Source organism: Trichomonas vaginalis, chromosome IV (assembly GCF_026262505.1).
Source record: "Trichomonas vaginalis G3 chromosome IV, whole genome shotgun sequence".
NCBI lineage: Eukaryota > Parabasalia > Trichomonadida > Trichomonadidae > Trichomonas > Trichomonas vaginalis.
Window position 1 is genome coordinate 6,519,222 of NC_067206.1, and position 23,792 is coordinate 6,543,013.

The window sequence follows — 23,792 nt, forward strand, 5'->3', positions numbered from 1 at the left end:
TAAATAAAACAACCCGGCCTTTTTGTTTTATTTCTTCATCTTTCAGTACTTTATATTGAGTAGTATGGTTTTTCAAATTTATAACATCTTGTTCCATTTTTGCTACTTCTGCTGCTTTTTCTGACACTTTTTTCGCATATTCCTCTGTACTTAGTTCTTTCAGTTGTTCTTCTTTCTTCTTTTTCTCTACGTTTAACTCATTTAGTTTCTTTGTGTGTCTGTCATATTCTAGTTTCTTTTCGTTTTCACTTATTTGCTTCTGTATGTCTATGTTTGACTTTTTGACATCTGATATTTGATTTTTGAGTGAACTCAAATTCATTTGACTTTGAGGGTTATAGGCTGTTCCGTCTGCAGCTCCACATAGCCTGCCATTTTCGCTAAAAGTGCCGCTCTTAAACCTCCACTCTGTGCACCAATAACTCGGTTTAAAAGCATAGATTGCTTGACATTTGTTGCAACATAGTGGGGTCATTCATCATTTGTGTTTGCAACTGTTGTTGTTGGTGTCAGTTTTACTATTGGATGTTTCAATGCTCTCTTCTCTTACGTATATTCTTACGTAGCTTACGTGGCATTTTAAGTGAAGTTAAAAAGCGGTTTTTGACAGATGTTTATATGACACTTTTTGTTCAGCACAAAAAACTACTCGGTCAAAGTGTTGTCAGTTTTGTAAAATAACCGTCCTATCTCATTCTATAAGGGGGAAAGTCTTCTCAAAGTATACTTCCTTGGAACGCCTGTAACTTTTCCTGTAGCGACGATAGACCTTTACTTGTCCGGACAAAGTTATACTAAACATCTTCAGGGCTAGAGGGCACGAAGTGCCTGGAGGCCCCAAAAAAAAAAAAAGGTAGTGGGGCCCCAGGCACTTCGTGCCCTCTAGCCCTGAAGATGTTTAGTATAACTTTGTCGGACAAGCAAGGGTCTATCGTCGCTACAGGAAAAGTTACAGGCGTTCCAAGGAAGTATACTTTGAGAAGACTTTCCCCCTTATAGAATGAGATAGGACGGTTATTTTACAAAACTGACAACACTTTGACCGAGTAGTTTTTTTGTGCTGAACAAAAGTGTCATATAAACATCTGTCAAAAACCGCTTTTTAAACTTCACTTAAAATGCCACGTAAGCTACGTAAGAATATACGTAAGAGGAAGAGAGCATTGAAACATCCAATAGTAAAACTGACACCACAACAACAGTTGCAACAAATGATGAATGACCCCACTATGTTGCAACAAATGTCAAGCAATCCTATGCTTTTAAACCGAGTTATTGGTGCACAGAGTGGAGGTTTAAGAGCGGCACTTTTAGCGAAAATGGCAGGCTATGGTGGAGCTGCAGACGGAACAGCCTATAACCCTCAAAGTCAAATGAATTTGAGTTCACTCAAAAATCAATATCAGATGTCAAAAAGTCAAACATAGACATACAGAAGCAAATAAGTGAAAACGAAAAGAAACTAGAATATGACAGACACACAAAGAAACTCAATGAGTTAAACGTAGAGAAAAAGAAGAAAGAAGAACAACTGAAAGAACTAAGTACAGAGGAATATGCGAAAAAAGTGTCAGAAAAAGCAGCAGAAGTAGCAAAAATGGACAAGATGTTATAAATTTGAAAAACCATACTACTCAATATAAAGTACTGAAGATGAAGAAAAAAAACAAAAAAGCCCTGAAGACATATATGGATAGCGATGAGTATAAAAAAGAAGTTGAAGCAAATGTAAAGGCAGAAAAACTTTTACAGTTGCAAAACCAAACCGTACAGTATGAAAACTTAGCACAAGAAAGTAAAAATAACGACGCAGCCATGCAAAAGGCAATGAAAAGCGCAGAATATATAAAAGCTAATAATGACTGGTTAGATGCCCAAGCCAACGCTAAAGCAGCCCAACTTATAGGGTCAATAAGGACAAAAATACAAGCGGATGAAGACAGTTCAAATGAAGCTTTAATGAATGCTGACTTTAAGAACGCCTTCGAAGCTCTTCATAGTAAGGTGAAACTAGTTAACGACTTCTCATCTGGAAAGAAACTGAAGTCTGAAGGTTTCGACAAAGAGTTAAGAGAAGTAGCACAAAATATGACGAAAATAACAGATGCAGCAACGAGACAGGCAGTTCAAAGTGCCTATGACGCCGTTAGAGCAACTGTTGTGGAAAGTCAAGAAAAAGAGTTACAACAGACCAAAACAGACCTAGTAAATGCTTTCTTAAAAACGAAAAGTCAGGTAGGACATTATGCTGCAGATGGAACATATGTGCCAGCTGGTGGAACTTATATACCACCAAACCCTCCAAGAGAAGCACCTGCACCAGGACTACCTAAAACATTTACATCGTCACATGGACACAGACACAGGCATGCACCAAAACCAACACAACAACAACAACCAACACAACAACAACAACCAGCACAACAACAACAACCAGCACAACAACAACAACCAACACAACAACCAGCACCACAACCAACAGTTCAAAACACTGCACAACAACCAGCACCACAACCAGCACAGCAACCAGCACAGCAACCAACAGTTCAATCCAGCACAACAACCAACAGTTCAAAATCCAGCACAACAACCACCTCCACAACCAGCACAGCAACCAGCACAGCAACCAACAGTTCAAAACCCTGCACAACAACAACCACAAACAGAGCAAGGACATAAAAGAAGTAGAGAACAAGGAAACCAAGAATTCTTAAAAATGCTTAAGGAAGACTATGGTTACCCAGATACTCTTGACTTTAGTGACAGATATAAAGAAGCTATTAGAAAGTTCAAGGAAGGAAATACTGACCCGAACCTATTTAGCTTTATGGCTCAGCACCAAATGGGATATAATTTCAAACCTGGAAAATACAAGCTCGCTAAGGGATATGATTTAATAGCATATCATCCAAATGACATGACTGAATTTACTCCGAGATATTTGGTGTCAGAGCTAAATGACAATTCAACTCTCTTCATGAAACGCGTAAAAAATAGAGACGGAACGAAAGAAGAAAGGTTTATGAGTCCGGATGACTTAGATAGGGAACTTGTTAAAAACGGTCTCGGAATATATGAAATGCCAGCAGATGAGGTACAAGAAACTCCACAGGAAGAAGTTCAGATACAACCAGACATGGAAGAAATAGTTCAGCAACAACAGCTAGAAGAGCCTGAAGGAAACGAACAAGTCCCTCCTTTGGAAACTAACTTCACAGAACTAGATGAAGATTTGGAACAGCCGAAAAATCTTGACCCTCAACAAGAGTATGCGGAGAATATGGAATCTTTCCAAGAGTCTAAGAAAAATTCGGCTGACATAGTAGAAGAATATCGAAAAATGTTTGCCGACATACAAAAGACTCCAACACCAGATGAAAATATTCAGCATAGAATGGAAGTACTGAAAGAAAATGTACGCAAATACAATAACCCTTTTTACTTACGACCATATAACGTTCAATCTTTGGCTGAACTCGGTGAAAATAAAAGGTTAAATTTCAACAAAACATATAAAAATGAAACATTGTTTAAAGTTCATTCAGAACCTAACCAATATGGAAACAAACCTACTTTTGTTTCTGCAGACTATGGAACTACAATGAGATGGGGTCATAAAGCTAACCCGGATAGGTGGTTCATAAACTTACAACCACAATTCCAAGAAGTTGTAGACGCAATGGAAGTCAATGGTGAACCAGATTTAGCTGGTATTTTCAGCGCGGCTTTAATGCCATTGAAAGATATGAAACATGCAGATATTTTGGACCAGTATGAAATGAACATGGCTGATGGAAATATAACACCTGACGTTCTAGAACATTTATCTCAAAGAACTACACAGAACCATAGAGATGGTATATTTGGTGAAGAGTTTAGAAAGAAAGTTAGGGAGAGAGAAGGAAGAGAACCTATTGTACATGACCTTGCAAACGAAAGTTTACAAAATGTCATAAAAACTTACTTTGCAGACAATGAACTGAGAAGGGATGAATATTTAGAAAACTCAAATGGACAGTACCAAATGAAATGTTAGTATTGAAAAACATGTTCCTTGACAAAATAAAACCAACTACAGAAATAAATGACGCAAGACTGAAACATTGGGTAAAAGCTTTCCCATTCACAAAAGATATTGTTGGTAACATGGAAAGAAAACCAGAATGGCTACAAAAAATATATTTGGAAACGAGCTTATTCCATATGGACAAGCTCTGTTTGAAGAGCTTGAACCGGAAACTCAGGAAAGAGTCATGCAAACAATACGCGAAGACTCAATACAAACTATGACAAAATCTTTCTAGGATATAGGTTACCTGAGATGGGCGACCAGAGCCCAAAGGCAAAAAGGGCATGGGAAATTTACAACATACTAGGTGAACATGAGGCAAAGATGCAACAACTTGAAGCAGAGGGCAAGTTACAAAAAAGCGACACCAAAGAAGAAGAGAGAAGAGTAGAACAAAGTGAAAGTAGTGAAGAAGTAACTTCATCTAGTGAAAGTAGTGGCAATGAAGGAAAAAGAAGAGTTAAAAACTCAGTCAGGAAGAAAGTAAAGCTTGGTCCGAAACAATTATGACAAATAAATCCAACTATTCTATATTTTTACCCATATGAAATGTACGCCGCTCAGAATATAACGCCAACAGTTTTGGATGCCATGAATGGAAATGTTTCCGAATGGTATAACGAATGCGACAATGCCATTAGAAGGTCAGAAATAGTTCCTGGAACTTACGAATATACAACTGCTGTTTCTTATGGAAACGTAGGTGAGTTTGGAGAAGGTTCTTCAACAACAGTAGATATTGCTTGCGACAGTTTCATATAATTTCTATTGACAACTCATTCTTATACGTGGAACAAGACATTGAAATAAAACCTTCTGCCAAGTTGTCTGACAAGAAAGGTTGCAATGGAATTTTCTATGTCGGATACCAATATGCTCCAGAAGTTTTCATGGGATATAAGATATATTCTAACTCTGACTTAGTTCAAACAGTAACATGGGCAAACTATGAATGGTTCGCTTTGAGAAACTCAGTACAACCACAAGCTAGAGAACAAACAGACCAGTATGCAAACTATTGAGAAAATAAGAAGACTTGACCCTAACGTTCCAGGAGTTTATGTTAACCTTTCTGGTTCAGATGGAACTGCTGCCACTAAAGTAAAACTGAAACTTAGAGTTCCTTTGTCATCTTTCCTCATCTTCAGGTTTTTAAGATACTTGCCAACTGGGCAGGAAAAATTTCTATCGAACTTACTCCAAGCAAAAATAACTTAGTCATTGCACCAACACAAGACCCATTCACTCTTACAGACGTAGAGGGAACAAATAAAACGTCATTCGCCGAATTTTGCAAAGACAAAGTTGACTTAGACTTTGGTTTCTCAAACCTCAACACTGAAGTAAACTATTATTTCAATGCTGCTGGAACTGCTTGGGACCCAGTTAAGTTCACATGCGAAAATTTGAATGCAAGAGAATAGAAAGCAGACTTGCAGTCTATATGTTGGACCCAGATATTTCAAATGCTTTAGCTGCCAAATATATTGCAGTTCCACTTATGTTCCCTATACACCAAATATCTGTCAAAGACTTTGCAGGTGAAGTTGGAAACCAAAGTGCTGACCCAGGTGCAAGAACAGATATTGCCTTAACAACTGCAATGAAACATGCAGATACTATGTTTGTACTGTTCAGACGAACTATAAATGACTATTCTTGTTTCTACAACCCCGGTATTAAATATCATATAAACATAGATGGCAAATATTATCCAAGAGAAGAATATTCTTACAGTTGAGGATATGAGGTCATACATCTTGACATTAGATGCTATGAACTTTAACAACAACTTCACAACAACCATAAACCCTGAAATGCAAAGTTCTATTATGCCATATGTGAAAGTATGGACCCATACAGGAGGTCAAAAAACTCAATATACAAATGGAGACCGTTCAAACTTTTGGCTTGGCATTCCATTTGCTGACTCAGAAGACTTTATGGTGGTATTTCAACTGTTGGTACTGTACAAATACAATATACTGGTGACAGAGACGGTCCAGATGAACTGAGAGCAAAGAAGTTTACAAAACCAATAGCACTTTTCACGGAAGATGCTTTTTGAAAATTCGTTCGATGAAACCTGCTGGAGCTCCTCAGATTGGCATAACGACAGCTTCCATCGAGCAGATTTTGGCAGCAGGTCAGTAAGTTGTTCTTGAACTGACTTCTCTCCGTCAAATATTGACAGTACGCCAGTTTTGACATAATATTGTAAGATAAACTTACCTTTAGAAATATCTGTAAGTTTTGAAGTTATATTTTTGTCTGCTTCAAGAACTTTCACCATTTCAGTTATACCAACTTTCTTTGCTTTATGAAAATATTTGGTTCAGCAAAGACTGCTATTCTATAACATTTACCATTGTTTGTATAAAGAACTATTCTGTCAATGTATTTGTATTGTTTGTGTGTGTAAACTTTGTTCTGCTTCAATTCGAAGAGATACTCAAATACGTCCATCTTTTTATTCTAAGTAAAATGTCATTTCCGAAAAATAGAAGCGTAAGTGTTTCAAAAGGTTTAATGGCGGTGGCAGATGTGAAGTTAAATTCACCAACTCAAACAAACAGTCAAAGTGTTGTTGTTCAATGTCAAAGACAGAGATGTTGAAGTGGGGAAACCATACGAGGACGAAGATGGTATAACAATTGTTCCTGTAAAAGAACAACCAACATATCCTGAAGTTAGCAGAGACTTAAGTTCTGTTGCAGATATTCGAAACGACTACCAACAACTGAAAGACAAACTTCAAACTCAGGAGAAGATTTGTCAAGCTTTAGGTATAATGTTAAACTTGGTCGAACACAACCCTGTAAAAGTGAACTCATATGTCATTGCACCTCATGAAGTTTTGAAAGAACTATTGAAACTTTTGACAGAGGCAGACGATATAAACATCAAAGAAATAGAACCCGACGTTAGTTGCTGTGGTGTTTCATATAATGTCATTGACAAGATATACGTTATGAAAGGAGGTGAAACGTTGAACTTAAAATATAGTTTTCCCAGACGTTATAAAAATATTTGACGACCACAACATTTCATTAAAGTTTATTTGCTAAGTAAAAATGTCAAAACTTCTTGAAAGATGTTTGAAGAAAAATAATATAGACTTTATTTCATGTAAAGGACTTTACACACTTTTGAACGATATGAAAGACCCTGTTTTGTTTGTTCGTGTAGACAAAGGAAAGTTCTATGTCTTTACAAAATATTTGAACTTCTTAGACAGAGAACTTCAAGAAACGCCATGTGAAAGTTTAGATGAAGTTCTTCTCCACTTTCAGAAAAACTTTTAAATATATATAAATGGCAGAAGACATAGTGGTTTATACTATTACGACTAAAAACCCTGAGTCATATAATTCTATACAACAAACTTACAAAGTCCTCAAGGACGATATTGTAAACTAACTTTAAACACAATGACGACTAAAGCCTGTTTTGCTCTTTTGACACCAGAAGATTTTATTGTTGTGAATGGTAAAAATACTCCTTTGAAGATACTTACTCAGATATACCACCAACAGGTTTTGTTGACTTATTTAATACTTTAAGTACGGGTGTAACATGTGCTGCAACTAGAGCAGGTTTCATTATGTTTGGATGTCCGACTGAGTTTACTATAAACGATATGAGCTATAATACAAAACTTATATCTGGTTTTTACTACCAACAGTTTCCTATAACAGGAAAAGGTGTCATACAAGGAATGTCTGTTCCATTGACTTTAAGCACACCTATTTTATATATTGTTTCAAACTTAGGTTCAAAGTGTTATTCGAATGTCGACAGAAACTACTATGACCAAAAGATACTTATGCGTATAAACAACACTTTCTCTGCTGGTTTGCCTATTGTTCATTCGAATGCAGAGTTTTCAGCTTTAGTAAACTCAAACACTTTAGCAAACATAAACTTAACCTTAGTTGACGCAAACTTTGTTCCTGTAAAACTTTTATGTCCTATGTATTTGTCAATGACGGCAGAAAGTTTCGAATTGGAAGATGCAACTGGTGAAAGTATTGTATTACAAGAACAACTTCAACAACAAATAGCTCAAGAACAACAAATGCAACAAATAGCTCAAGAACAACAAATAGCTCAAGAATAAAAAAACTATTTTTTTTATTTTTATAAAAATGTACAGAATAGATGTTTCAGATTTTTATGACTTCCAAGCGTTCAGAAATATGTGTCCATTTCGAGACTATAACAAAGCAGTCGAGAATTTGAAACGTTTAGTCATTTATGTCGACTCTGCCCCAGAATGTTATGTTATGAAAGAATGGGATGTAGTCTTTAACAAACCAAGAGCAACAATAGTTTCAGAACAAGAATGTAGACAGAAACTTAAGAAAATAAAAGTCGTACAAGTTGGCATGAAGATGTTAGATGCTTGGGATATCTTATTGTCAAAGTTAGAAGATTTTTCAGTTCGAGGTATAAAGTTCTATACACCTTCTCCAAACTTCTATTCTATCTTCACTGGATATAAATACGAACAAGTAGAATGGAAAGAAAATATTATAGAAGCTTGGTTAGACCATGTCAAAGAAATTATATGCAATGGAAACGAAAGAGTCTATGAGTATATCTTATGTTGGTTTGCAAACATCTTACAACATCCAAGTGCTAAAAATGAAACTGCTCTCATTATAATTGGAAAACAAGGAACAGGTAAGAACACGTTCTTTACAGATATCTTATGCAAACTGTTAGAGGGCTATTCAAACCCGAATATGACAAACTTAGAAAACATCTGCGGTAAATTTAACTCTTCAATAGAGAATATGAAACTTATAGTATGTAACGAACTTCAAAGTATAGATACAACAAAAGTTTTGAACTCAGATGCTTTGAAGAGTCTTATAACAGACAAAGTTGGAGTTGTTGAAAGAAAATATAAAGACCAAAGAGTTTGTGAAAATGTTGCAAATTTCATTATGGTTTCAAACAATGCTGTTCGATGAAGTTAGAAAGTTCTGACAGAAGATATGTAGTTGTCAGAACGTCAGATTCTCATATGCAAGATACAGAATATTTTGACGACTTAGCAGAAACTTTGACATCTGACTTTTACAACCACTTGTTCTCATATTTCATGACATTAGATATTTCAAAGTTCAATCCAAGACAAATTCCACATACCGAAGAGAGACAAACATTGTTAGAAGCAAACAAGAGTGTATATGAACTGTTCATAGATGAAACTGACTTTGAGTGTTTAGATGAAAGGTCATTGTACGATTCGTATAAACAGTATTGTCAAGAATATGGTTATATGACAGCGTCTAAACGAACATTCTTGGCAAATGTCAAAAGTCTTTTAGACGTACAGAATGGTGTATATACAAAGAAAAATTTTTCTGAGTAAATTTTAAAAAAAAATATTTTTTTTATCCGATAGAAAAGATGACAGAAAAATTAACTTTTTACATAGCGCCAAACCCTTCTTGCCCACATCTTTTTAAGCCACAATATATAGACATAGAACTAAATAGAGAAAGCGAAATTCTACAAACAGAAGAAACATATAGAGACCTAGATAACGAAATGGATATGCGCTATTCTGGTTAGATTGTCCTTATGAAATGTATGAAAAAAGGGCTTTATATGAAGAATATAGAAAATATTGTCATGAAAACGATATAAGACCAAGCTCTAGAGAAAAATTCTATGCTGGTATAAAACATCTTTTCGAAGTTCAGAATGGCAAATATATAAAGAAATAATTTTTCTGAGTAAATTTTAAAAAAAAATATTTTTTTATCCGATAGAAAAGATGACGAAATTCATCTCAGTAAACAAGTACATGTCAGGACTTAAAGAAGAACTAGACCCATTCACATATTTGAATGTTTACTTCTACCATTTGAAAAGTCTTCATTCAGCAAAGTTTGGAACATCGAACCAGTTAAGTTTGCTATTGTGACTAAAAATGGTGCGAAATTTGAAGACTTAGACATAGAAGGTTTGTTAACAGTCAAAGAAAGTTTTGACAGAAGGTTTTCAAACCTTAAAGAAGGCAAAGCATACAAACTTGTTATACCTTATGAACCAAAGAAAGCAGACGACTATGAATATTATGAGTCTAAGATAGTTGAAGTTCAAGGTAAATTGGGTAAAAAGATTTTAGAGTCTAAGCCAGTGTTTGCTCCTAAAGAGGAAGAGAACATTGACATTGACCCAGAAATGTTCTAAAAATAAAATTTTATTTTTACATGTCAAATTTCTTTTTCTCTGGAACTGGTTCAGGTTCTTTCTTCTCTTCTTCTACTTTCTTTTCTTTCTTTTCTTTCTTCTTCTTTTCTGGTGGAGTTATGTCAAATTTCTCCGAACCATATTTATGTAAAAGTTCTTTGTCCTTTAATAGCTCATCTATTCTGTTTTCTATTTCATCTTCAAGAACAGCGCATGTGTCTTCTTTGCATTCTAAGAACTTTTGTTGGACTTCATCTTTCCAATCGGCGTCATCTCTGTCAACAAGTCTGTCATTGACAAATTTTAAGACTGCTCTGCTTAATGTTTATGGTTCTTGTCATATTCCCAGAAACAGAACTTTAGAACAAATTCACCTTTCTTGTTTACACTATGTAAGATTTTATGGTCGACAGATGTTTTGCTGTCGAAAAGCTTGTCTCGAATATAGATAGCGAAATCGCTAGACATTTTCTAAAAGATAAAAATTTTAATTTTTCTAAAAATATGTTAGAAAAAAAGTTTGCTGACATTGACAAAAAATTTGAGAATGTTTTAAACAAGAACAAGGTGAAATTAGAAAATGCTCAGATAAAGCCTATACATGAAAAGTTCTTATTTGCTCAGAATGGTATAACAGGTCTAATTGCACCACCTGGGTCGGGTAAGACTTTCACTTATCTTAAAATGGCTGCACAACAACAAGAACTAGATGAGAAGAACCCATTCTATGAGTTAGTTGTTATTTGTTCGACTTCTGGTCAATTTGACCAAACCGTAAATTCGTTCAAAGATATTATAAAGAAGTCTAAGTTAGTATGTATAAAGGATACTGAGTTGTTAGATTGGATAAAGAAGTACCAAAGAAGGGTTTTGAAGTACAATGCTATAAATGAGTATATAAATTCGAAGTTTAAAGACCCAAATGAGGAAATGCAGAGAATATTAGAGAAGAAACACTTCAGAAACAAACAGAAAGAGATAGAATACATTTCGAAGAAATTGCAATCTTACGATTGGAAGACTTACCCTCACAGATGTCTTCTTATCTTAGATGATTTCGCCTCTCATCCTTTGTTAAAGAATAGAGAACAAGATATGTGTCGAATTCTTAAGAAGCTCAGACACTTTAACATTTCAGTTGTCATTTGTGTACAGACAGCCAAGAGTTTAAGTAGGGATGTAAAGAGAATACTTACTGACATTGTACTTTTCCCCGGATTGTCCGAAGACGATTTCATGGAACTTATGAAAGAGTCCATGGCAGGTAAGTTTGACAGACATGAACTATGGGAGAAGTACAAAGTCATACAAGACCCTCATACTTCTTTCAGAATTCACATCTACGCAAACAAAGTTCAAATTGTAAAAAGTCAAGCGTAAAAATGTAAGTGTTTTAGTCTTAGTCTGTTGTGGTGCTGGGGCTGTCGGTTCTTCTGGCTTTGGAAGACATTCAGGAAGAGGAACGTCAGTCATCCGTTTGTGTCCTGTCGGAAGGAAGGACTCGGAATGTCGGAAGGAAAAACTTTTTCTGTCGGAAGGAAAAACTTTTTCTGAAGTTCGACCAAAAAGTTCTCAATTTTCGAAAATTCGAATGGTTTACGGACGAACAACAGGAAATTTTTTTCCAGTTGTCGGGAAATTTTTTTCCAGTTGTCGGGAAATTTTTTTCTTGTCGGATGGAAGGACTCGGAATGTCGGAAGGAAGAACTCGGAATGCCAGAAGGATTTGACAGGGCAATTTACCTTATAGAGCTACCTGAGCCATCTGAAGTCAAGCTTGAAAAATAAATGGTTCATTTACTCTGCTTGTTTGAAGTTGTCAAAATACTCTGTTATTTTTTCTTTCAGTAGCGGCAAATCTTCTTTGAAGGTAAGTATTGTACAACCTTTAATATCATAGTGTGTTTGAGGTAAAGTATCTTGAACTATTTGTTTCACATCTTCATTTGGTGTCATTGAAATCGTAAGTTTTCGCGATAGAACCAATTTCTGTCAGATTTGTAAATCTTAGCAAGGTCGTAAAAGCTTTTGTTGTTTCTTCTGACTAAATGCAACATAACCATATCTTTATCTTCTTCTTTCTCCATATCTTCAGTATAAATCATATACTTATAGTTCTTTTCCTTTCCTTTTGGTACCGAACGTGGTATTCTTTTCTGTATGTTTTTGTCTTTTGCTTCAAGCTTGTTCTCTAGCTCTTCACGTTCTTGTCTATGAATTTCATCTAACATCATGAAAATATAACAAGCGTAACGAGGTGAAGCCCACATTGCAACAGCATTTACTAAAAGTCTATGAACATAATATCCTCTCAAACCATTTGGCAAATTTTTACGATTTTCGTATGGAATCTCGTTCCGCGGTTTTCCTCTGGTCGCAAACATATGAGGAAATTCTTCTAAAAGTTCTTTTGTCTGTTGGTTTTCAAACCAATGATGTGCTGGCTTTGTAGAACGAAGAGCATTCAAAATACTTTGCATTTGGTACATGTCATCTTTGACCGAACGAATGAGACGTAACTGTTTGTTATACTGAACCCACTCGTATTCTTCATTTATGTCTTCATGAACGATAGCAGTTGTTGTGTTCTCTGTTGTTGACATATCTGTCCTTACATACAAAATAAAAAAAATATTTTATAAAAAATTAGCGTTATTTTTTTATTTTCACAAAAGACCAAAAATAAACGCTTTACATGTATTTTTCAGCAACTTCGTCAAATAATTTTATAGCTTTATCTATCTCATCTACTTCAAAACGTTTCTTTACCTTTCGTGGGAGCACCATACATTTTCTCAAACTTTTCGAGTAGTTCTGTTTCAGCAGCTCTCATATCGTTAACAAACACAACCTTGACTCTATTGACTATACTGTCATATCTTTGAGTTATATTATATGTTCTTCCTATCTTATATCTTTTTGTATTGAAGTCCTTCGGTTTCTGAACGATGTAAAGTAAGCCTTCACTGCAACGTTCCGTATCGAATGAACCATATGTTATGAAGTTATATCCAACAACTGGGTCTAACCATAACAAAACTATTGGTATAAGACTTTTGTCTATAAGATATGCTCTTGTTCCATGAAATGCTACCGATATCAAAAGCTCAGGATTTCTTGTCAAAAATTTCTGAGTAGAAGCAATTTTAACCCAGTCCTTCGGTCTCTTTCCAAATGGAGATAAAATGTCTGACAAAGAATATTTCTTGTATTTCTTTGAGTATCTTACGTTTAAATCACATATTCTAACCATTTTGGTGTCATTGTCTATCTTTCTAACTGTTTCAAACTCAATGTTTAACATTTTCTGTTTCTTACATACAAAATAAAAAAATATTTTTTTAAAAAACTAACTTTATTTTTTCTATCTTGTATAAAAGATATGATTTCAGGGATTTTTTTTACGAAGTGTAAAAGTTCTCTTCGTCAAAAAATAACAGTTATATAATGAAATTTGGTCATTTTTTTACGATTTCAGGGATTTTAGGCGAGTAAGATTTTTTACGTACTCGCAATTTTTTACGATTTTCATGAGTTTTAGGCGAGTAAGATTTTCTATCTTGTATAAAAGATATGATTTCAGGGATTTTTTTACGAAGTGTAAAAGTTCTCTTCGTAAAAAAATAACAGTTATATCATGAAATTTGGTCATTTTTTCACGATTTCAGGGATTTTTTTTACGAAGTGTAAAAGTTCTCTTCGTCAAAAAATAACAGTTATATAATGAAATTTGGTCATTTTTTCAGCAAAAATATATTTTAGGTGTCACCAGGTCCCTCGGTCCCTCGGTCCCTCGGTCAACTAACATCTTTTTGAAAATGGTGACAACATGACATTTTGACAACAACACAGGAAAAACTTCTTCGTATATGTTTTGTCAAAACTTCATCGTCAATGAGCGTAAATCAGACAAAAAATATTTCTACCATAAAGTTTTATAAGCGTTTTACATGGTATATGTTGTGATGGTTCATGACTTTAAACAGTTTTGTAGCTTCTATTTCTTCACGAAGGATATCAAAAGTTTTAACAATGCCGAAGGTTTCTTTATATTTCTTCTTGACATCAGATAGAAGGAAATCGTCAGCAGTTGGATAGTTTTTGTTCAGAAATGTCAACATGTCCATTTTATCTTCTGCTGGTTTCTCTGCTTCTTTCTTTAAGTCAGCATAGTCGTTTCTCATACGTTCTATCTCTTTGACGGAGTAGTTATATTTCTTCATTGCTGCTTTACATTTTGAACATTGTGGGTTCAGTTTAGCATTGTACATTGAAACCTTACCTGCTAAAACAACTAAGGCGTAAATGGTTTTCTTTAACTCAAAAGTTGCGGGTTTTATCTGTTCATTCCATACTTTACCTCTTCTATCTTTATCTCTTATCTGCCATACACATTTTGCAACTAACGAAACAAAGTTGTCGTAGGTCTTAAACTCCCCAGATTTATATATGTCCATGAAATATACCATATCGCAGTCTTTGTGGTTGCAATGAAATCCAAGAAACTCATAGTTTACCTTTCGTATGAACTTCTTTATTTCTACTGAGTCAGTTGGTTTCACTTCTATTTCATCGAATTCAGGAATAGTGAGCTTTTGTTGTTGGATTTCAGGAAGTTTAGGTAGATGTTCCACCAGGTCCTGCATTTCATAAAGATATTGTTCATTTGTTTCATCTTTTGCACTACAGTCTAAATCTCCTTGGAGAAGTTCTTGCTTTATCTTCTGGATTTCTGTTTCGAAAGTATATGAAGAAGGAATGAAGCTTTTCATTTCTACTAACATTGAAGTTGGGTTCATGACTAACGAGTTTGGTGCTGTTGTTGCTAACATGTTCTTACAATAAAAATAAAAAATATTTTTTTTAAAAAACTAACTTTATTTTTTATTTCGGGAAAATTCATGAGTTTTGGTTGAAAAATACGGTGAACCAAAAGTGGCTCGACCTCAAAACAAGCATTTTGTGAAGAATATACCAACCGCCAGAATTTCGACGGTTGCTTTTTATACAAAATTCAACGGGTGAAAGAATACGAAGATGAAGTCTTGACAAAACATGTACGATGAAGTCATGACAAAACATGTACGAAGAAGAAGTCATGACAAAACATGTACGATGAAGAAGTCATGACAAAACATTTACGATGAAGTCATGACAAAACATGTACGTTCATGTTTGACAAAACATTTACGAAGAAGTCATGACAAAACATTTACGAAGAAGAAGTTTATTTCCTGGACTGTTGTCAAAATGTCATGTTGTCACACTTTTTCAGAGAAGTTAAAATGACCGAGGGACTGAGGGACCGAGGGACCTGGTGACACCTTCAGTTCTTCAAAACATGTACGTTCATGTTTGACAAAACATTTACGATGAAGAAGTCATGACAAAACATGTACGAAGAAGTCATGACAAAACATTTACGAAGAAGAAGTTTATTTCCTGGACTGTTGTCAAAATGTCATGTTGTCACACTTTTTCAGAGAAGTTAAAATGACCGAGGGACCGAGGGACCGAGGGACCTGGTGACACCTTCAGTTCTTCAAAACATGTACGATGAAGTCTTGACAAAACATGTACGATGAAGAAGTCATGACAAAACATGTACGATGAAGTCATGACAAAACATGTACGATGAAGAAGTCATGACAAAACATGTACGATGAAGAAGTCATGACAAAACATGTACGATGAAGTCATGACAAAACATTTACGATGAAGTCATGACAAAAACATGTACGATGAAGTCATGACAAAACATATACGAAGAAGTCTTGACAAAACATGTACGATGAAGTCATAACTGCCTTCCTCCTGTGTTGTTGTCAAAATGTCATGTTGTCACCATTTTCAAAAAGATGTTAGTTGACCGAGGGACCGAGGGACCGAGGGACCTGGTGACACCTTCAGTTCTTCAAAACATGTACGATGAAATCATGACAAAACATATACGAAGAAGTCATGACAAAACATTTACGTTTATGTTTGACAAAGCATTTACGATGAAGTCATGACAAAACATTTACGTTCATGTTTGACAAAACATATACGAAGAAGTCTTGACAAAACATATACGAAGAAGTCATGACAAAACATTTACGAAGAAGAAGTTTATTTCCTGGACTGTTGTCAAAATGTCATGTTGTCACACTTTTTCAGAGAAGTTAAAATGACCGAGGGACCGAGGGACCGAGGGACCTGGTGACACCTTCAGTTCTTCAAAACATGTACTCTAAAATATATTTTTCAATACTTTTTCAGCACTTTTCCGTAGTTATATATGAAAGACAATTCGAGATAAAAGTCATAGTACAATGGAATAATATGCTGCACACCATTTGTTGTGAACCAAACTTGAAAGTCAGAGAAACTGTTACTAGGTGGTTCGTAGAATTTAGAAGCAAAGTCATAAAAGTCCTTACCAATACATAGAAAACTATTGTTGCTTGAACTGAAACTTGCATGGCACATAACATTTTGAGGGTCAAACACGTTTCTATAAACTGTCAAATCTGCTGGTGGAAGTATAAATTTTAAATGGACCATCTGGTGGTAATGGTTCGTTCTGGTTTAGTAACCGAAGAAATTGTGCCCAAGAACGTTTGTCTACTTCCCAAAATAAAAACTCTGTATCTCTTGGAGGTTAATTTCAATCTTTTGAAATGAAACGGTTGGAGTTCATCTTGTCATATTCTAGTTTCAAAATAGTATGTTCCATTTAGTAAAAGAGTCGTATTTTTCTTGAAATTCCCAATAATATTTGTTCATTTGAGTTTGAAAGTCATTTAGAGTTTTCTCAGACTTTCGTCTGAACGAACTGTAAAGATCCTCATTTCGTCAAATTTGTCTATTAGACCATCAGAACCTTTATACTGCCCATGAAAATATACTGCGAACATAAATGCGTTAGTTCTATTTGAAAAACAAAACTCTTCTAAATCCTATTGCCTTTGCATCTGAAGGACTTTGAAGCCAACGAACTGGATAGTCAAAACTGTATGCTCGGGATGAAATTTCTTCATCTGAAATAGTCCTACCAGCATTTGTAAAGATATAGTCTAACGGTTTTGTATCTGCTACTTTTGTTCTTTGTTTTTCAACCTGAAGCATTTAATATATGTAAAAATATATTGTTTTAAAACGTTTTTACTTCAATGCAATTTTTTATTTCATGCAATGTTTTATTTCTGTGCCGTCTTCAAGTATGCCCCAGTACTTACGCTTGGAGAGGACATGAACTTCTGAAAATACCTTATCTAGCTTAAAACAGCCCATCTTTTCACCGACCAATTCCCATTTCAATGAGTTTGTTGTATCCTTCTTCGTTCGTCATGAGTGCGTCAATGTTCTCATAGTAAACCACAACTTTGGATTTGACTTCGGAGAAGAATTTGTTGTAGTTGTCAAGGACTGCCTTTGCGAACTGAGGGTAAGACCAATGTTCGACAATAGATTTTAATGTGGTTACTAAGCCATTTTGACCTTGAGTGAACTCGTACTTCAAAACAAAAGGAGAAAACCTTTCAACAAAGTTGTCGACCTTCTCATAATGTTTACTCTTCATCTTTTGAGGTTTCTTAATGGAATATCCCCATGTCGAATTCATAAGCAATTTGAGTGTCATTGCAAGTTTTGGGGTTTGAAGCTTTCCTAATATCATACAGTTGTTGTATGACTTTTCCAACTGTATAGTTCCTTCCCGGGAACTCACCATCTTCGTTTGGAATTCCAGTCGGAATATATTGGACAAACCTCATGTACGCAGCGTTAAAGGTCGACATAGTATATCTTTTCGTTTGAGTCGAACTTGTCGCAACCAATTGGTCCAGTTTGTGGAAATTCAAGTGAGTCTCTTATCTTCTGAGAAACTTCTCCTGTTATCTCATAAACATCGTCGAAGCAACCTGTTTCATATAAAACCTTCTGACTAACTCTGATGCTTTCCATACAATTTGACGTCAATTGGATGTCTCAATGGAAGTTTGTTTATAGCATCTTGAAGTTCTTGCAACCTCATTGGAAGTTCTTCTGGTTCAGGTGGTATCCGAACAATCCAACTCCTTGTGGAACTGTGTACTTCTTTTGTACTATAACTTTGGTCTGGAACAACTTTTGGTCTTGCTAACAATGAAAGTTTGTTTCGTCTTTTGGTACAAAACTTTCTGTAAGCTTGTCATCTGGAATTGGTTCCAACAAACCTTTCTCGAAAAGAATGTTTACAGCTCTGACAATGTTGCACTTGCCTTTTCCGAACAACGGGTGTGTAAGACTTTCGTTCAACATGAAGTGGTTGTGGACAAGTACAATCTTCAACCATGGTAAGTCTTTGTCAACAACATAGTCGTCATGTGAAGAACCTTTAGCTGTAGGTATGTTGACTCGGATATTGACATTTGCCAACGGTGCAATTTTTGCCAATTGACCTCTGAGAATGTACCTTGTCTTCACACATGACTCAAGATACTTCATTTTCTCATCTGTAACAAGACCAGAGTTCCTGAGACATGTAAGAATGCAAGGTTCATTGACAATTGTTTCAATTGAATTGTAAATTCCATACCTTGTCAAGTCAATGTCAGACTTATTTCTGAACGGGAAGTATCCAGCATGTTGTCTGACTGCTTGAGGGTTAGGTTGGTACCATTCGAACTTGACACTTGCAATTCCTTCAATTGCATTCAAAATGTCTGAGTCGGAGTCAAACATTTGTTCTCTCTTTGTAGTCTTGAAAGCGTCAAGAAGCATTGCAGCTGTTTGTTCATTGCCATGTGCATAGTAAATGTGACCATCCAAATCCGTTATGGTCAATCTGAGATTGTATCCTTTCTTATTTCCGTCTTGTATGGCAGCAAGTACACCCATGAAGCCTTCTTTGTTCTTTCCTTCGTCAAAGTTTACTGTAAAGGTTCGACCAGATGTAATTTGACTTCTAACTTCACGGTACTTCTCATATGCATATCTTGTTCTTTCCATGGGAGCATGTGCGTCTTCACCTTTTCCTTTTTTCCTTTCAAAGGATGCAATTGTTCGTCATGTTTCCAGTAGAATCTGGCAAAGCCGTCGTGTCCCTCAACTTGAGGTTCACTAACATCGAAAGGCATGTCCATAAGACGTTCTTCTTCTAATCTCTCTAGTCTGTTTGGATAATTTGCACGTGCTGTTTCCAAATCCATTTCGTAGCGAAGACCAGACAATTTGTCATAGACTTTTATGGGTCTTCCTTTCCTATATTTAAACTTCTTCGAAACTCTCCAACCATATCTTTGCAACTCTGCTTTTATTCTAGCAGATTTTCTATCCATTCTATATGGGGGCATTTCAAATAAAATAAAAAAATATTTTTTTCTTTACTTTACATAACCGCCTGCTGCCATAAGTCTTTGACGCCAACCCATACCAGCTAATGAAGGTTGACTTGGTTTAGTTTCCAAACTAAACTTTGGTTTTGGTTTATCTTCAGTTTTTGGTTTTTCTTCTTCTACCGGTTTTTCGTCACTTTTCGGTTCCTTTGACTTTACTTCACTTGCAGGAACAGTTGTGTCGTCAACATCTTCATAAATATCATATGCCATTTGTTTTTGTTTTCCTTTCAACTTTTTGTGTTTGTTGTAAAGTTTAGAATATTTCGACTCTAAGTCAATGAGATGTTCTATAATGAACTGATGGTCAGTGAAGTAAACTTTTCCATCTGTTGTCTCGAAAGCTCCTTCAGACTTCAATATTTTATTTGTGAGAGTCTGTTTCTTTTTTGAGATACTTGCCGTTCCATTTTTATGAAAAGTGACTTTGTAGTTAGGGTTTGTATTTCCAGACCTGGCACTTTCTATTATTGAATTTTTCTCTTCATCTGTAAGTTCTTTGACAGGTTTTGACAATGGTTCTGAACTTTTTGTTTGTGGTGTCAAATCTACCGTTTCAACTTCTTCGGTCATTTCATCTCAGTAAAAAATTTTAGTTTGGTTTGTTTTCAACTGGTTGTTGTTGTTTTTTAAGTCGGTCTAAAACTTCCTGAGGTATAGGAAGACTTGACAAACACGTTGTGTAACTGCTGGAAGCCGACAAATCCATCTTGAACCCATTTGTCTCAATGCTGTATTGTTCATTTCATCTCAGTAAAAAACTTTACATTCCCCAAGTTTGAGGCGGTTGAGGTTGGTTATTGTTTACCCACTGTTGTGCATGGTTATATCCTCTGTTAAAGAATCTTTCACCTTGGTCCATATAGTGTCCTGCTTGGTTATAGTAGTCATTTGCTTTGTTATAATAGTTTCCTGCTTGTCTTCCTACATTGTCCATCCATCCTTGAACTTTTCCTCTTGTTTCAGGATTTGGAATAAGATTTGTTGCATCTCGTGCTACCTCCCAACCTTTCTGTACAGTTTGTATAATAGGTTGTGCTTTCTCTTTCAGTATACCTAATGTACTCAAAATCTTCCTTCCAACTCCAAATACACCTCTGGCTATTGTTCCCACTGCGGGTAAAAATCTGGATGCAACTCCTGCTAACGCGCCAAATAAACCCATTTCTTATGGGTTAAAAAATGACGAATCCAAACAAGGACCCCTATGTTTCTAAAGCGACAAAGAAAGCACTCATGGTAAAAATCTTTAGTTCAACACCAAATGCTTGGTTTATGGATATCTTGGAAACATTCCGAGAGTTAGAACAGATGGACCACCATACTGGCTAATATTTGTCGGTCAAAACACAAGATACTGTGAAGCCATACCATTACAGTCCAAAAATATTTTAGATATCTTAGCAGCTTTGACAATATTCGTTGACAAATACCATCCAACAAAACTGACATCTGACTGTGAAAGTTCTTTCAAATCAGACGATGTAAAAAACTATCTGCGTTCAAAAAATGTAAACCAATATTTCATTGTCGACCAAAACCATTCTGCTCTTGGTGTCATTGACGGTTGTATAAAAATGTTAAGAGACTTAAACCAACCACAAGGTGGTGAAGCAAATGAAATGTCATATGACGACAAGTATAGACACTTCTCCATGGCAAAGATGAGACAAGTTTTAAATATTTACAATAGCCGTAAACAAAAAAGGTTTGGGAAACCACTCCCCCGAAGAAATGAAAAACAACCCTGACTTAGAGAAAGACTATATATTTAATAATTTAGTCAAAAGAGACAAACAAGAAAGAATGCCGGGCTTCAAACTTCAGAAAGGTGACAAAGTAAAAATAGAAATACCTAAACGCGACCCATATGAAAATACTATTGACTATGACAAACAATGGCAACCCGACAGGTACTCACGTTCGTGTTCGTAAAAATAGAAGAAAGTATACAAGAGAATATTTATGAATTTTAGGCAAACATGGCAAAATGTACACACTGCAAGCAGAAGATAAAACTACTATTGTCAGACCTCGTTTCAAAACTTGTCAAAGTTCAAGGTGGTATACTTTCAAAGACAGTTCCTAACAAATATAAGACAACTCCTGACGAATATGCTAAAGAAGTTGAAAATGACGACTAAGCATTTCTATACCATGCGTAAACTGTCATGTAAGGTGGCATGTAGTCTTTACTTTGTCCTGTTGTTTGCGTATACCCTGAAACGCGATGTGTATGGTTTCCATCTCCCTGAGTGTTACCCCAGAAACAATTTATAGCAAACTGAACGTTGTCTTTAACATCATATCCTTTACCTTTTGTCATTGCTGACCAATTCCAATATCTATGACTATGCCAACCTGCTTGAGATGTACTTAAATCTATGTAGTGACTGTGTGCAGGTAAGTTTTCACCTGAAATCGTTTTACTTCCACCTGTTTCCTTTGAAGAGTTTGCACAATACAAAAACCTGTCGACTATTTGAGTCCAAGTTCCAAAACCAAGTACTACTTCTGGTCTGGTAGAGTTCATTGACGTATAAATAGAGCCTATAGGATATAATGTTTGAAGTATTTCTGTCTTTAATGTTTGAAGCTCTGTTTTGTCAGCCTTCTTATCTAACATTGCTGGTAGTTCATATGCTTCAAAGTTTCTGGCATGACTTTCAATGTTCCTGCAACTGTTATCTAAATTTTTAGTGTATCTTTTACGCTTGTACTTGGATTCTCTAAAGGTGCACTTGAACCAAGGTCAAAGTTCAATATTATGTCGTCTGCTGTAAAAGTTGTAAAACTTGTATGTGTATGAGTCTTATTTGCTTTCTTCTCTAACTCATCGTTAACATAAGTTTTATCTGCTTTAAGGTCTAAACATCCTGAAACCCATCCTGTATCGGCTTTAGTTTTTAAAATCTTCGATGTCCGTTCATGGTACCAGTCAACCCTTTCTATAATTTCGTTATCCTTTTCATCCACATATTCCTTATCCGCCTTCTTCACTAACACACTAGCCACCCATTCCTTATCTGCTTTCTTTTCAAGGCTAACGTTTAAGTCTGTTATTTCAGATATAGAATGTGTATGTCCAACGTCACTTTTCCTGTTTAAGGTTTCTTGTAAGTTTGTAATATTTGCAATGGTATGTGTATGAGTCTTTTTAGAATATTCGTTTTCAGCTCTCGTCACTTCACTTGACATTTTATTGTCAACATATGTTTTGTCTGCTAGTTCAGGATGAGTATGTTCTTTGTTGCATAAGCTTTGTTAGCTCTTTCTTCTTCTTTTGCTATTGCATCGTCTACATATTCTTTGTCAGCTTTGTTGCCAACATCTGCTTTCAAAAGAAGTTCATTTATAGGTTTCTCGTTTAAAGTTCCTTTTGTTGGATTTATACAGACAGTATGGTTCTTCTTGTCTTGAAACAGAAACTCATCTGTCATTGGGTTTAATGTCAGTTTTAAGTTTCCTTCTTTCAATGACTCAGATATCTTAGAATAGTTTGAAAAGTTTGTTGTGTTCTTATTTAGAGCTTGTATAATGAGTTGTCGGTTGTGTTGTATTTCTCTCATAGACGCTGTTTCATTTGACATTTTTATTATAGATAAAATATGCTTTCAATAGAAAAAGAAAATTCTAGAGTTGCTACAACTAAACCATTAGATGAACTTTTTACGAATGTCGGTCAAAAGTTTGAGACAGAGACCGTAAAGCATGAAGGCTATCGTTTTGACTACCCGTTAAGATGGTTAAGAGACCCATCCGTCACAAAAGCTATTGGCTTTCGTAGAATGAAGTTCATTCAGAAGCCATACATGGTTTCCCATTTACGGTCGGTTTTGAAGTTCGATACTATAACAAAGAAAAACGTATGTATGAGAAATTTGAACAGGGAAAACTTTTACAAGTGAATTTGCTTGTAAACTTAGAAACAACTCTTCAAGCTTTTCAAGAAAAAATAAACGATATCTATATCGAATATGCAAAGCAGTATAACATTGACGAAGGAGAGTACCATCTCGATATTATATATGACAGGAAAAATGCAACTGTTAAAAAATCAATAGAATAGAAGACCTTGGAGAAAACGTTTATATTTCTACAAAATATAACAACTTGGCATGGTATAGATTTTTGAGGATGTTAAATCAGCCTGC

The 23,792-nt window shown here is 35.4% G+C and overlaps 7 protein-coding genes and 4 pseudogenes across 11 annotated transcripts, besides 1 other annotated feature; 4 read left to right on the top strand and 7 right to left on the bottom strand.

Moving 5' to 3' along the window:
• Positions 1-22,794: part of a mobile genetic element that runs on past the window's edge.
• TVAGG3_0041890 (protein of unknown function, DUF4106 family) lies at positions 2,351-3,303 on the top strand (the record flags this gene model as incomplete). The annotated part of the gene is made up of 1 exon (XM_051220774.1): positions 2,351-3,303. A coding segment is annotated over one exon (953 nt), but the record flags the coding sequence as incomplete, so codon positions are not given.
• Positions 9,908-10,279, top strand: TVAGG3_0041900 (protein of unknown function, DUF4108 family; the record flags this gene model as incomplete). The annotated part of the gene is made up of 1 exon (XM_051220775.1): positions 9,908-10,279. A coding segment is annotated over one exon (372 nt), but the record flags the coding sequence as incomplete, so codon positions are not given.
• On the bottom strand, positions 10,296-10,454 carry TVAGG3_0041910 (uncharacterized protein; the record flags this gene model as incomplete). Its single annotated transcript, XM_051220776.1, has 1 exon — positions 10,296-10,454. A coding segment is annotated over one exon (159 nt), but the record flags the coding sequence as incomplete, so codon positions are not given.
• TVAGG3_0041920 (protein of unknown function, DUF4106 family) lies at positions 10,964-11,659 on the top strand (the record flags this gene model as incomplete). The annotated part of the gene is made up of 1 exon (XM_051220777.1): positions 10,964-11,659. One exon carries the CDS (start codon positions 10,964-10,966, stop codon positions 11,657-11,659), a length of 696 nt encoding a protein of 231 aa, XP_051105763.1.
• On the bottom strand, positions 12,077-12,882 carry TVAGG3_0041930 (annotated as a pseudogene). Its single transcript has one exon. A coding segment is annotated over exon 1 (806 nt).
• TVAGG3_0041940 (organellar and viral DNA polymerase type B) lies at positions 14,264-15,111 on the bottom strand (the record flags this gene model as incomplete). The annotated part of the gene is made up of 1 exon (XM_051220778.1): positions 14,264-15,111. A coding segment is annotated over one exon (848 nt), but the record flags the coding sequence as incomplete, so codon positions are not given.
• On the bottom strand, positions 16,526-17,178 carry TVAGG3_0041950 (annotated as a pseudogene). The gene has a single exon. A coding segment is annotated over exon 1 (653 nt).
• On the bottom strand, positions 18,477-19,581 carry TVAGG3_0041960 (annotated as a pseudogene). The gene has a single exon. A coding segment is annotated over exon 1 (1,105 nt).
• On the bottom strand, positions 19,627-20,211 carry TVAGG3_0041970 (phage tail repeat-like family; the record flags this gene model as incomplete). The annotated part of the gene is made up of 1 exon (XM_051220779.1): positions 19,627-20,211. One exon carries the CDS (start codon positions 20,209-20,211, stop codon positions 19,627-19,629), a length of 585 nt encoding a protein of 194 aa, XP_051105765.1.
• TVAGG3_0041980 (uncharacterized protein) lies at positions 20,402-20,803 on the bottom strand (the record flags this gene model as incomplete). Its single annotated transcript, XM_051220780.1, has 1 exon — positions 20,402-20,803. The coding sequence occupies one exon, from the start codon at positions 20,801-20,803 to the stop codon at positions 20,402-20,404; it is 402 nt and encodes a 133-aa protein (XP_051105766.1).
• A 452-nt stretch (positions 22,795-23,246) lies between the features above and the next one.
• Positions 23,247-23,702, top strand: TVAGG3_0041990 (annotated as a pseudogene). The gene has a single exon. A coding segment is annotated over exon 1 (456 nt).
• The last annotated feature ends 90 nt before the right edge of the window (positions 23,703-23,792 follow it).